This window comes from Ctenopharyngodon idella, chromosome 9, assembly GCF_019924925.1.
Source record: "Ctenopharyngodon idella isolate HZGC_01 chromosome 9, HZGC01, whole genome shotgun sequence".
Classification (NCBI taxonomy): Eukaryota; Metazoa; Chordata; class Actinopteri; order Cypriniformes; family Xenocyprididae; genus Ctenopharyngodon; species Ctenopharyngodon idella.
Genome location: NC_067228.1, coordinates 7,496,025 through 7,510,595, shown reverse-complemented (window position 1 = coordinate 7,510,595; position 14,571 = coordinate 7,496,025). Strand labels below are relative to the sequence as shown.

The window sequence follows — 14,571 nt, the reverse complement described above, 5'->3', positions numbered from 1 at the left end:
ATTGTACGGAGTTAGCGGTGTGTATAAGACATTAGACAAGTTTAGGTTGGTGGCTTAAAAGTTTAGGTTGGTGGCTTAAAATCTATAAATCTTTAAATTTATACTTACATTCAACATGTAAATATGCGCTGCATTGTAAATGTCCAACTACAGCTGTGTACTCTCCATCACTGCTTTCTTCAACATTTTGAATGACCAACTTATGTGCTTTCCTTTCAGACATTATCTGAATATTGGCACTAGGTTTCAGTTCTTGGTTTTTGAACATCCATTTAACAGGAATGTCATCGTGGGATAAACTCAGCTCAAAAGAGGCAGTTCCATTCACCAGGGAAGTCACATCTTTTGGCTTTTTCACAATCTTAATAGCTGCAAGAGAATTAAATCACATATTAGTTGTTGTTTATTGTTTTGTTTTGTTTTTTAAGTGCAAACTCTTTGATTTTGCCAAATAATAAACTTACTTTCGACATTCAGTCTGGCATTAGCAGAGAGTTTTCCAAGTTTGAATCCATAGACTGATTCATCTTGGGAGTTGCAGTTCTTGATCTTTAAGGTGTGAACCAATCCATCTACTATCATCTCATATTTGTCACTGGGGACAATTTCTATTCCATTCTTGATCCACTGGGATCCTTTCACATCTAAATGGGTGAGTTCAAGACTAAAGACTGCCTCTTGGGTTTCGGTGACTGTTTGGTTTTTCAGTGTCTTTTTGATCTTCACAGCTGTGAAAGACATGTTTGTAATCAGTTACACATGAAGGAAAATATGATCAGTATGAAAAAGGAATTCAGTCTTCAAACACAGTAGTAAAAGTACCTTCAACCCTAAGGTTGGCAGATGTCTTGGAGTTTGCTACTTGGTAGGTGTACTCTCCAATATCTTGTGGTCTTGTGATAACAAAGACAAGTCGGCGGACCGCACCTACATCCTCACTCCTGACATTGTCACTAAAGTCAACAGAGTGGCCGTCCTTAAGCCACTTGCCTTCAGAGGTGGGGTTGGCAACCTCACACTCCAGAACAGCAGTTTGGGATTCAGCTACAGTCACATCAGTGAGTGGTCTGTTTATAGCACCACCTAGTGTAAGAAAAAGATAACAATGAGGCAATATCTGTGCATCAACTTAACACATATTTAACAAATGGCAAAAATCATACCTGACACAGTTAGTTTTGCACTGGATGTCTTTTCGCCTGCTGCAAATGCATACTGGCCCTCTTCATCCTTCATGGCATTGATGATGGTCAGGCTGTAGCGCTTCCCTTTGGACTCAATTTTGTATTTGGGTCCAGCCTTGAGAGGCTGATTCTTGAAGGTCCAATAAGCATCTATACCAGTGTGGGACAATTCTACTTCAAAGGTGACATTCTGAGTTTCAGTGCACACACAGTCCTCCATGTGCTTGATGATGCTGACCTCTGTATGACAAATATGTTTGTTAATAATAATAAACCAATGAAATTCACCTTTAAGCAAACCAAAATAAAGAAGTTCTTTTACAGAAATACTCACTCTCAATTGTCAGTTTACAAGTTGTTTCCACTCTGCCAACAGCCATCTTATATTGTCCTTCATCAGAAGCAAAGGATCTGTTCAAGACCAGTCTCTGTTTGGTCCCTTTGGCAACCATCTGGATTCTGTCACTAGCTACAATGAGCTTGTCATTTCGGTACCATTTCACTGAAGCAACATCAGAGGCAGAGATTTTAGCTTCTAGCACTGCCTTCGTACCCTCAATAGAATGGACGTCCTTAAGAGGAGATATTATTTCAATTGCTGTGAAGAGGGGAAAAAAAAAAAGTTACATTTCTGCATTCTCTTTCTGTATTTTAGCTTTCAAAGTCTGTGCATCGAGAAAGAAAAAGAAAAAAACTTACTTTGGACAGTCAGTTTTCCAGTTGTAGAAATGTCTTGAATAGGAACAACAAATGAGTAGATTCCTGCATCATCCCTGTTGACATTTTCAACTAGAAGTTTGTGGACATGTTTGTCAATGACGATGTGAATTCTGTCAGAGGAAGAGATGGGCTGGCCATTTTTCATCCAAGAACCCTCCACATTTTCCTGAGAGAATCGCACCTCCAACTGGGCAATATCACCCTCACAGACTGTCAAGTCGGAGAGGCCTTGCATCAGAGTTACAGGGCGCACTGATAAAAGACAAAAAATATAATTATTTGCATATCATCTATAATGGAGTCAATATTTTGTTTGAAAATACTGCAATAGTACATTTTTTTAATTTATATTAATATATAAATTACATTCAAATCCTACTCACATTTCATTTTCAGTGTGGCACTTGTCTTCAGATCACCCGCTTTAAAAGTATATTTGCCTTGGTCTTCCTTCCTGACATCTTTTACAGACAAGGTGTGTCGGCCACGACGAGAGGATACAACATATTTTAAGCTTGGCGTAATTTCTTTGTTCTCAAAGTACCAGGTGCCTTCTGCATCTTCACGGGACAGTTCACACTCAAACTCTCCAGAGTATGTTTCAGGCACTTCCACGCTCTCTAAATGTTTAATCATTTCCAGTGGTGCACCTGTATAACAAATCAGATGGCACATTTGACCAAACATTCAAACCTGAAAATGTGAAATAAAATAGCAACAAATTAGTGTAAGCTAACCTTCAACATGAAGTCTGGCAGTGGTTCTTATGTGGTCTTCATCAGCTACAGCACAAGTGTACTCTGCATCATCTTGCATATTGATTGTCAGCACAGATAGGAAGTGCACTTTTCTGTCCGAGTGCATCCTGTATTTGTCTCCAGAAAAAATTTCAGCATTGTTCTTCATCCATTTGACCTTGACAAATGGCTCATTTGTCTCACATTCAAATGTTGTCATTGTGTCTTTCTCTTTAGCAAAGGCATCCTCCAGTGTCTGGGTAAAAGATACAACTTGCTTGGCTGCAAAAACCCACAGAGAATTTATTAGATAAAGTAATTTTGACACGAACGATGATCATAAAACTGATTTATAAATGACAAAACATACCTTGCACCAACAAGAAAGCATGGCTTGAGGCCTCACCAGCAATGTTAATGGCTTTGACCATGATACTAGCAGAATCCTCAGCTGAGACATCTGTAATTACTAATTCACAGACATGGTCCTCAGGCCAATACCAGTAAACACGATCTGACTTCTCAAGTAAAATGCCGTTTTTGAACCACTGGCACTCTGGATCTGGTTTACCAACAACCCTACAACGGAAGCGAACTTCATCATGACCTGAAACTGTCTGGCTCTGAATTCTTTCCAAGATCTTTGGAGCCTCCATGCTAGGAGAGAGAGTGACTTTCTCAGGTCTGATTGTTGGAATGGTAAGTTTGCCTTCCTCCTCCTCTTTCTTCTTTTCTGACTCAGGCACCTCTTTGGTCCAGTGCAGAAGTTCGTCTTTTCTCTTTTTTAACATTCCTTCATAAGACTCATCCTTCCTGCGAGACTTCATCTCAACTGAGGATATGGCTTCATAATAGCCCTCTTCAGTCCTGCGTTTAAATTTGCTTCGCAGCTCTTCTGTCTCTTCTGTGGATTTTTCATGAACAACTCTCTCAACCTTCCTCAGTCGGACAACCTCTTTTGCTTGTGAAGCCTCTGCAGGTTTATCTACCTTCACAACATCAAAAGATACTCTGCCAGGTTCAGGGCCAGGTGCCTCTGGAGCCTTCATCTCAGGAGCACGACGCAAGATTGCCCTGAAGTCTTCTTTCTGTTGGATTTCAAGCTTGACAACATGCTCAGCTGTACCCTCTGGGTTCTCAGCCAATAGTTTGACATCTCCAGAATCATAGGACTTACAGTCAGTGATTTCTAAATAGTGAATGCCATCATAGTGTAGTCTGAAACGTTTGCTCTTTCGAATGAGCTGTCCATTGAGGTACCAGTTAACTTTGGGAGTGGGGTAACCGGTCACTCGGCAGCGATATTTGGCTGTTTCTCCCTCAAATACTCTCATGGGTTCTGGGAGCAAGACAATCTCTGGCTTGGTCTTCTCAGTCATGTCATCCCCAGTTACTCCAGAAGGTGCGCCCTCATGGGCAATTCGCTCCATTTCATCCATTCTCTGTACTTTTCTTCCCTCTGGCAACTGACTGTCCTCCACCAGACTCTTTTCATCTTTCACAATTAGTGTAGCAGAGGTCTGATCAGCACCAAATTTGTTGGTGGCTCTGCAGGTAATGACGCCACTATCTCTAGAATAAGCAACTTCATAATCAAGACTGCAATAGCCAAACTCATTGATCATACGCAGCCTGTTAGCAGCTTCCAGTGGCTTGCCATCATGGAGCCACTCAACAACCATAGTTGGGTCTCCAATAGGGGTCAGTCTGCACTCAAAGTGCACAGGCCCGAATCGCTTCAACCTGACTGAAGTAAGCTTCTTTTTAAAGTGTGGCTTCTGTTGCTTTTCCTTGTCATAGAGGTCACCCTCTTCCCACTGTTCCTGACCATAGCGAAGATGCAGTGGTTCAATCTCTGGTGGAGCAACATCCTTAGCCTTATATGTTCCTTTGGGAATGATGAGTCTTCTTTCTGGTGAAGGTTCGGTGTACTCTACCTCCACATTGACTCTGCAGCGAGTGGTATCCCTGCCAGCTTTGTTTATAGCTGTGGCTGTGTACCACGCACTATCAGAGCCGGAAGTCTGAGGAATCTGGAAATGTGCCTGTCCCTTGGTAGCCTCAATTCTGTAATACAATTTTTGAATTTAACATAGATTAGTACTAAAAAAAGGAAATAATTAAACAATAATTAGTAAAGTAACTTACTTGATGTGAGGGTATTTATGAGGAGAGATAATGTCACTGTTTTTCAGCCAGACAATGTCAGGGAGGGGGTTTCCAATGGCTTTTACTGCCAACTCAACCAAACTTCCTTCCTTAACACTGATATTCTTTAGCTTTTCAATGAACTGGGGTCGGACCAAATTTTCCTTTGCTGTAACACATAAGATGAGAGTTTACACAATCTTCCACATCACTAAGTCTAGATATAATACAGTTTTTTTAGAACAAAAACAGTTTACCTTCAACAGTAAGAGTCATAGAAACAGTTGTCTTTCCAGCTCTGTTCTGAGCAACAACCGTCCACTCTCCGGAGTCCTGAGGCATGGCAGGAACCACAATCATTGACTGAGTTCCATCCTCCTTTACCACTATCTTGTGGGTGTAGTCATTGACCACTTGTTGTCCTTTGGTAAATATAATAAAAGAAAAATAATTAATTTCTTTGCTCTGTTTTCAACAGGTAAGAAAGAAAACAGAAAAATGGAAGCAGAAACTACTATTTAAAAGTTTGGGGTAATGTTTTTTTTTTTTTTTTTAATGTTTCTGAAATAAGTCTGTTATTCTCAAAAAGGCATGGCATTTATTTGGTCAAAATTTATTTGTTTTCTATTTTAATATATTCTATTGTAATTTATTGATGTGATATAAGGCTAAATTCTCAGCAGCCATTACAGTGTCACACGATTCTTCTAGAAATCATTCCTAATAGGCTGATTTGGTGTTTAAGAAACATTTCTTATTATCAATGTTTAAAAAAGTTTTGCTGCTTACATTTTTGTGGAAACTGTGATGCATGTTTGTCAGGATTCTTTGATAAATAGAACAATAGAAAAATAATAAAAAATCTTTCTTACCCCAAACTTTTGAACGGTAGTTTAGCTTTAAAACACACTTACCATTGTGGAACCAGTAAGTGTCGGGCATAGGTCTTCCGACTACTTTTAAGTCAAACCTTGCAGTCTGTCCTTCAGAACACCTGAAGGATGATGGCTTCTGTACAAAGACAGGCTTATATAGCCTCTCCAGTTGACTCTCATCAGTGTCATCAAGTCTACGAGCAGGAGAGCGGCTAACAGAACGAGCAGGAGAACGTCCAGGGGAGTAGCTAGTTGAGCGAGCAGACATTGGAGATGTAGACCTAAAACATTAGAAGTGTAAATGTGTAAATATGGACAACATTATCAAGCATCTAATCACAGAACAGCATATCCAGAGATGAAGGCCAAGGCAACTCACTGGACTCTTCTCACAGCTTCGGCTTGAGGGAAGTAAGGCTGAGCAGCTGCAGTGGACTCTACATAGAGCTTTCCGGAACTGACAGCGTTACCCTTCATATTGCTGGCAAATGCAGTATAGATGCCCTCATCTTCTGGCAGCACCACAGGTAGGCGCAGACTGGCTCTTCCGTCTTGTAGAACCTCCATCTGATAGCGGCCTCCATGTTTAATGCGCTTGCCATCTTTATACCAGGCAATCTTTTGAACACAAATGATGTAAAATTACTTGTATACATTGTGCTGCTGTAAAAAATACTGCTTTTCAATATAATTAACATCCATTACCTTTGGTAATGGTGTTCCTTCCATCTTGCAGTGGAAAGTAACACCCATTCCTTCCAGAATTCTGTAGCTTTTAACAGGAGTGCTAAATGAGGATCCGACAGCCTCATGCTCAGCAACATTCATGACCATCTCCTCACCATCCTCAATCACCAGCTCTCGGTAAGTTATTTTAAGGATGCGAATTTCAATCTCTTGGATTATTTTTCGTTCAATTGCAGATATTTGAAATTCCTGAAGATAAAGAAATGTTTATAGAATTTTATGAAATTATAATTTGAAGCAAATTTCTTATGTGATTTATGATCTCACTGCAAAAATTGGTAAAATATTTTTTCCCATATAAATTCATACCGTCTCTGAGATGAAGGATTGCATCATCTGTGTTTGCTGAGCCATCCTCCTCTGCATGAGCTCTTTTTCATATTCACTTACAACTACAGGGGGCACATCTGCCACTCTGGGCTCCTGCACCATTGTCGTCACTTCCGTTACATATGTCACTTCCTGTTTCTTCATATAGGCTTCATACTCCTCTGTAAAAGCATGATGGCATGATGGATGTTGATTTTTCTGTTTGAAGCTTTTTTTAATTGTGAATCACAGTTAATAATAATACTTTTTACAAGTAAAGTCACAACTAACCTTCCTCAAAGAGGCTTGTGGAAGCAGATGCCTCTCCGTGTTGGTTCTTGGCAAAGATGGTGTACTCTCCAGCATCATCAGCAAATGTCATAGAAATTTCCAACTTGCACTCCCCTGTTTCCTTGTTATAGCTAACTCTATATCTGTTAAATTACAAGGAAAGTATTAGCTTTCTTTTTCTCTGTGTAGAAACTAGATCCAAACTGTACTTGTGCGAAATCTATACCTGTATCCAGTAGTGAGTAGAACTCCACTCTTCTTCCAGTAAATATGGGGCTTGGGGCTTCCTCCGATCTGGCACTCAAAGACAACACTGCCTCCTTCGACCAGCTTCTGAAGCACTGGCTTCCTCACAAAGAAAGGAGCAACAGGTGCTCCAGTGTCCACAGAAACCGCGCTTATTTCAGACTCCTCTTTGGCTTCAATGACAGTCCTTGTTTAAAACACACACACACACAATATAATTACAACAAATATTAAAATGTGTTACCTTTTGGCTCTACTCTTTTACAAGTTAAGGCCCACGAGTCCTAGGTCCTGCCCTTGTAACTTACTGTTTCTCCTGGACAGTTATCTCCTCTCTGCTCTCAATCTCCTCAGACACTGTAAAAAAGTAAACCATAAATATTTTTTGAGGTTGTGTTTTAATTTTCAAACAATGGTAGAGGTAGGGAGGGATATCCTGTGTTTTTTTTTTTTGTTGTTTTTTTTTTTTATGATCAAGGTCTGCTATTCAAGATTTTCATAGTATGCTAAATATAGAATACTTGCAGCATATGTAAGCTAAACCCCAACATTCACCCAATCCCATTACCCTTTCAACCATAATCCCACCTACCTACCGCTCTGATATAAGTCAATTCTATCAGACATTTGCGAGAAAACAAACAAATAAAAAATAACAATAAATATAAAATAAATACAATAATAAGTAAGTAAGTAAACAAATAAAATCAATATCATGCTTTATGCTTTTTTTTTTTGCTAAACCATCATAATTTCAACCTTGGGTTTAACAGATATTCAGATGAGGTTGTAGGAGATTCTAATTTATGGCATCGTTTTAAAACATTTGTGAACTTACTGTTATAGCCTTATTACAGGCATACATATAACATAAGCCTTTTTTGTGCTCCACAAAAAAATAACACAGAAATTTGATTACAATATATAAAATTTACCTTTGACAAGCAGGTAGCAGGAGGTGCTGATAGTTCCAGCCTCACTGGTAGCAGTGCAAGTGAAGCGGCCACTATCTTCAGCAAAGGCCTCACGGATCACCAAGCGGGCATAGCTGTTTTCATAAGTGATCTGGAAGTCAATGGAGTGCTCAATTCTGTAATCTTCTCTGAACCACATAATAGCTGGGGTGGGGTGACCTGAAATCTGGCACTCCAGAGTGACAGACTCTCCCTCTGTGACAGTCACATTCTTCAAACCCTAATGAACAAGACAGCAATGTGTATTTAATGATTCTTCAGGTGATTCTACAAATCAGCAGCATTTTATCAAAATGCTAATAAAACACTTACTGCGATCAAGGTAGGTGGCACTACAGGCTCTTTGATAGCTGAGGGGATCGCTGCAGTCTCAACAACCTACAGGAAAATCAACATTTGTTTACTAACCAGTTGACTCTTGAACACAATTTTCTTTGTTAGCGAAGTGGCACAAATGATGTTAAAAAAAGAAAATAGTCTGGAAAAAAAGAACGAGTTTGAAAAGAGAATGAAACAAACAAACAAAAAACATTCTAATAAAGATTAGGTGGAGGTGATGAGAAGAAATCCTCAGTATATCAGATGGGTTCTGTAAGGAAAACAGTTAGCTTTGAGGAATCTTTCTGTAAGTGATAATCCAACCACACAAGACTCCATATGATGAATAACTGATATTAAATTCAAATGTTAGCTTTGGGAGTGGGCAACACGTCAAACTACAAACCTGTGTGTCCCACTCTTCCCCGGCAAACGAAACGCCTATCTTTCTGTGTAACTCTGTGTCGAAATGAGCCTGATATCTCTCTGCAGTGTCTCTAAAAGGAGAAGGGGTCGGCTCTGGGGTCACACGAGTCTCCACAATCTTATGTGTTGGAGGCCTGACAGGCTTGATGATCTTTTGAGTAGCAGTTGTTGAGGATAACTCTTTTTGTAGTGTGGCAATAGCAGAACCTGCTATTGAAACCTGACCAACCCAAGAAGAGCAACATTACCACAAAATACCAAAAAACAAGTTCACTTTTGTTTAGCCACACAGAAGGGAACAATCAGGGAACCTTTAGAAGGATGGTAGGAAAAAATTAATTAGTTAGCAATTTCAGATAACTTATATACTCAATGGTTTAATAAGAGGTTGATGGACAAACTAATGGATGGATGTTATGTTGAAAGTTATTGTGAAGTTTGTATATTAGGTATTGAGGGTGGGGTTTTTTTTTTTTTTAGATTGGTCTGGATAGGCGGCACTTGTTAAAGGCTAGTGATAAAATGTTAAAAAAAGAAAAAAATCTACCACAAGTGACAGAAATTCTGAGACCACTAGTGAAAATGCATACATTTTGCATTTTATTATTTAATACAAAACCTAAATGTATTTTAATTTCAGAATGACTAAGTATTCAGTACGTTCTTCTTTTGCTATAACAACAGCAGTAGTCAAGCTGCATGAACTTCACAAGTCTGTATAAAACCTGATGATCATGTTCTCCAGAATGATGCAAATATCTTGCCCTTCATTGGAAGCATAAAAATTTATATTTTATATTCTGGTTTGTGCAATGACACAAATTTTGATTGATTAATGACTTAAAACAGTGTAAAATATTAAAGATTTCTTCATTTTCATGTTTAAATTTTCCAAAATCCTAAAACTTTGATTTAAAAAAAAAAAAAAAAAAACATTAAAGATTTTCATAGTGGTCTCAGATTTTGGAATCCACTGTGCATAAATCTATGGTTGAATTCTATAAACTGTGTTACAGGCAAGCAGGAAAACAACTTAAATTAAAAGGAAAATAGATTTCAGATTCATTATATGCGTTTCACAAATTTGTAAATGTTAGGCTATATCAGTTTTCTCTCTCATTATCCTTTTTCCTAAATATCTGAAAATCCAGGTACCTTAGAAAAATGGGGATTTCACTGCTTGCCTATAATCACCAAATCTTACCTCATAGCTATGATCTGGTTTTGGTACAGTAACTTTTGATACTGTGAAATGTGGAACTGGGGATGGTGCAAGGTCAGTCTCCACCTTGGAGCTAACCTCAGTAGCTCTTTGAATCTATTACAAATCAACAGAAGAGTATTTGAATGCAGAAAGACTAAAAAAAAAATCATGTTCACGTTTCAGCTTCTGTTCAATGCTTCTAACCTGGGTGACATGTACACTCTTCTCTGTAGTAGAAGTTGTCATTTCAGTGGGAATTAGCAACAGCTCCTTTTTACTTGTGACCTGTTGCTTAGTTGCTAGCATTTCCTGATGTCTTATATCAGCCTCTTCTTCCATCTGAGCCCCTTCAGCATGCGTGGGCTTTCGTATACGTGCATGATCAACAGCAGCAAGCACAGTGGCCACGGCTTCTGCTTTTTTCCCATCACCCTGGCAAGAGCAATCACTGATCAATATCTAGAACACATGCATAGACAGAATCCATTCTCATCTAAAAATACAGAGCTTGAATACTGTAAATGAAAAAAACAATATGGGACGAAAGCTGGGAAATACACCACCCAGTGAAGTTGTCTGCTAAATGTTAGTGTTGAAAGGTGTGGAAAAAGAGATTTAAGGGTAACATGTATGTGGCTTGTATTTAAAAGTTAACATTTATATTCGTCTAACTCTACTTTTAGAAAGTTTTACAAAACCTTTCACAGCTTAAAGATTTAGAAAAGACAATGTTTTGTCTTCATAATCAAAATTATTTGTTGACAATTGTTCAAAACAAAACCAGAAACAGGAAATAAATAGTAATTTCACTGCAAAACTGGTGTTAGAGTGGATAAGTTCTGTTCATTTCTGTAAATAAAAATCAATAATTGTTTTTAATCACTCAACCAATCCATGACTGAATATGTAACCTTTCAAATGTTACCCTTAAACACAAAAAAGAAGGTGCTCTCTGAAAAACAAAGTTAAGTGAATGAAAAACAGGATAGAAGGCATTAGAATTGTGGCCAACTGAAATATTATTCTCTTAGATTCTACCTCTGCAGTTGATGAGATCTCTTCCGAGGATCTCTCACTAGTGGTTGAAACATCAATATTGATTTTATGAGTTGTCACAGTTGTGACTGATTCCTCTTGGATTTCCTTACATGATATCTATGAACATGTGGAAAGAAATCTCTAAATTGTTGTCTAAATGTAAAAATAAAAACAGTTTATATTTGGAAAGGTAGGCAAGGGTGAAGTAATGGATGGAAAAAATGGGCAAGTAAATTCTGTTATTTTTGTCCTATAAAAAATCTTTGTGGAGTCAGTGGTAAAAAAAATGGGAGTATGAGGGTTTGGATGGGTGACAACCACAGCACTAAAATACCAGGCTACCTGCTCATTTTGAGATGTAATGTGTACTGCAGTTATGCCGGTTTCAACACTGGGCTGCTCTACAGAGCCACTGAGCGGCCCACGACTACGAGCCTGGTCCACTGCCGCCACCACAGTGGCAACAGCAATACTTTTCTCATCCACGTTTTTCTGCTCCTTTTTCACATGCAAGTAGAATTGGGTTGCAAGATGTTGTTAGAACTTACATTACAGGCATTTTCACTGACAAATAAACATTTACATGAGATAGACACTTGCAGAAAGGAAGTGGTGGCACCACTGAACAAGTCATTCATAACATGCAGAAAGATTGAAAGCAAGTTTGCCTAATTGGAAATTCTTTACCTCTTTGACAGCACCAGCTTGTTGCTGAACAGCAACAGATCCCTCCCAACGCTGTTCCATTTGGACACGGGTAGAGGTCGTCTGGACTTGTGTTGCTCCAGCAATCATGCGGGTGTAGCTGGCTTCTGAAACATACCCCGCTTGTTTCCATGGGGGCAGGACCTCAGAACCCTGTGTGACCTGTTTGCGGGTCATCACAGGGGATTTGACTGGTCTAATTGGGGAAACAGACAGTCTCGTAGATGGAGACACAGCTCTGAAATTAAATGGAAAAACATGAGAACATGAACCACAAACCTTAGCCTTTGGATTAATGAGAGCTGGGTAACTTGATATGTACAAAAAGAAATGTTTTCTCAAGTGGAAAGTCCCATCATTTTGAAGTTATTTTATGAAGTTATTACTTCAATGCTATCATCAAATCAACATAGATTTATAATCAAGTCCAATTACATGTATAATATGAATTGTCTACACATGTAAATCTGAAAACCTTAGACACATTACCTGACAGGAGTGGGTGTCGGGCCCTTAACATGCCTCACAGGAGAGGGAGACTGTTGGCGAGCTGCTGACACTTTAGTCACTTGTGAAGGGGGGGATTTGGAGGTTGGTTTAGGGGGCACACGAGGTGGAGTCTTATGTGCCAGCTGTTGGGTCACAACCCCACCCTCTACTTGCATTTGCATCATGGCTGTTGCAGAGGCCTCGTAATGAGCCTCCATCCTCTGTTAAAAGAAAATAACAATTAACACAGTGATATAAGGGGTAAAATTGTGTTTCTTTCTGAAAAAACTGTTGCGGCTTCACTTTTCAGACTGTCACTCACCTTCTCCACTCTAGTCTGACGAGCCTGTGAAATCTGAGAGGCTGAAATGATTGTTTTTGACTTCTTTGCAGGTACGGCTTCTTCTTCGCCTGTGAATTGTGAATGAAATGCTTGTTGCGGCATCTATTTCATAAACATACAATTAAAAAAATGCATTTTTACCAGTTAAAAATCTTACCCTGAACAAGCAACTCTGCAGTTGAAGTTGCACGTCCACTGCTGTTAGAAGCACTGACAGAGTAGGTTCCAGAATCTTCTGGGAAGGCCTCGGCAATCAACAAACTGTAAAGGTCTCCATCCTGTACAATCTGAAAGTCAGCAGAGCTCTGAATCTCAGCTCCCTCTCTGTAGAACTTTACCACAGGTGCAGGGATTCCTGTAACTCGAACATCCAGTCTCACTTGGCTCCCTTGTCTCACAGTCATACTTTGTAGTCTCTGAATGAAGTTTGGTGGCGCAGTTTCAGCTGCAAATTAAAAGATAGTTAAATACAAGTCAATTTTCTGACTTTTAACACAACAGTATCACACATTCTCTCTTAAGGCCAATCCACACTGCACTGACATCTAGCAACGCAGAAAATCACCAGATTACAGTACATCACTTCTCAGATATTCCCACGACTCAACAAACGCCAATTAATCATGTTCAATCAGCGAAAACAAGTGTTGACCATGCCAACAGACGCCAAAAGGGGTAACACACTGATCTGACAAAATATAAGCCTCTGTTGCTGTCTGTCAGCATTTGTCAGTGCATTGTGAACTGTCCATTATAATTATTATTAATAATTTATACAGTCAAAAAAAAAATTGAACATTTAATTCATTAATACAGTTTATTCACTATAGTTTAAAAAAAATGGTAATAAAATATGACAAGATCTCAGAGTTAAACTGTTACACTTAAGCAAAACATGGTCAGGTCAAAGTGTCTGAATAATTTTTGGTTCCAAATTTCAATTTTACTGGTAGTCCACTGTATGAAGATTTTTTGGGTATAATATGTCACAATTTACTTTATTTTACTATCCTCACTTACATAAATGAACTATAGTGTCCTGCACCCACTAGTAAAAATATATCAAAACTATCAAAAATGTCTGAATAATTTTTGGTTTGACTGTATATATATAGTGATAATCATTCAAATCAATCATATAGTAACAATATAAAGCAATAATCATTTATAATTGTTTATAATTGCCCTTTATTAGCCTTTAACATAAACCTTGCCTGGCATGTGCAATATTCCTAGATAAACTTCAAAAAGGAAGGAAATACCAGTGCTTACAATGCAGCAAAAGGATAGTGTTGTGAATTCAAATAGATATTATTAATGTTTAATACTATTTTTCTTTAGTTTAAAAGCACGTACGTTACCAGAAAAAAATATAGCACTATTAGCACACCTAAGATTGAAATAGGCCTACCGATAAAACAAAGGTTCAATGTATGTTATTAAGAGGGAAATTGTGAAGGAAAAAGAAGAGGATAGATGAAGTTACAGAATATTAGAGGAATATAGATACACAATGAGGGAATGGTCAATTACCTTTACACTGTGCGGTTTAATAAGAGAATTCTCAGTCAGCTGTTGTGTTGATGTTTGTCTCGCGATATCGAATTGTCTTTTGGCGCCCAAAGCACCCAAACTATACTCAAGATGTTTTTAAAATAAACATTTTGTGATGTTACATTTTGACTATGTACTGTACATTACGGCAAAACGGGAAATTTGACCATTGCGCTCGCGTCTAGCTTCTTTTGCAGTGTCACGCGCATGGCACTGCGTTCTAAAAACGACCGGCTCAAGTTCAACTCGCGCTATTAAAAGGC

The 14,571-nt window shown here is 38.6% G+C and overlaps 1 protein-coding gene across 3 annotated transcripts in view; it reads right to left on the bottom strand.

Annotated features, from left to right (window-relative positions):
- The window catches only part of ttn.2 (titin, tandem duplicate 2), a 160,835-nt gene that overhangs the window by 143,004 nt on the left and 3,260 nt on the right, over positions 1-14,571 (bottom strand). For all 3 annotated transcript variants that reach the window (XM_051906830.1, XM_051906833.1, XM_051906832.1), the window contains exons 4-27: positions 12,912-13,199; positions 12,734-12,822; positions 12,412-12,632; positions 11,905-12,160; positions 8,544-8,609; positions 8,193-8,451; positions 7,566-7,614; positions 7,238-7,444; positions 7,012-7,154; positions 6,721-6,902; positions 6,370-6,600; positions 6,044-6,282; positions 5,704-5,945; positions 5,047-5,211; positions 4,790-4,958; positions 3,012-4,708; positions 2,642-2,923; positions 2,288-2,554; positions 1,884-2,156; positions 1,519-1,782; positions 1,164-1,424; positions 823-1,083; positions 465-728; positions 109-369 (exon numbers count right to left, since the gene is read on the bottom strand). In XM_051906830.1, the coding sequence (XP_051762790.1) occupies positions 109-369; positions 465-728; positions 823-1,083; positions 1,164-1,424; positions 1,519-1,782; positions 1,884-2,156; positions 2,288-2,554; positions 2,642-2,923; positions 3,012-4,708; positions 4,790-4,958; positions 5,047-5,211; positions 5,704-5,945; positions 6,044-6,282; positions 6,370-6,600; positions 6,721-6,902; positions 7,012-7,154; positions 7,238-7,444; positions 7,566-7,614; positions 8,193-8,451; positions 8,544-8,609; positions 11,905-12,160; positions 12,412-12,632; positions 12,734-12,822; positions 12,912-13,199 (6,636 nt within the window). The remainder of the gene's footprint in view (positions 1-108; positions 370-464; positions 729-822; positions 1,084-1,163; positions 1,425-1,518; positions 1,783-1,883; positions 2,157-2,287; positions 2,555-2,641; positions 2,924-3,011; positions 4,709-4,789; positions 4,959-5,046; positions 5,212-5,703; positions 5,946-6,043; positions 6,283-6,369; positions 6,601-6,720; positions 6,903-7,011; positions 7,155-7,237; positions 7,445-7,565; positions 7,615-8,192; positions 8,452-8,543; positions 8,610-11,904; positions 12,161-12,411; positions 12,633-12,733; positions 12,823-12,911; positions 13,200-14,571) is intronic.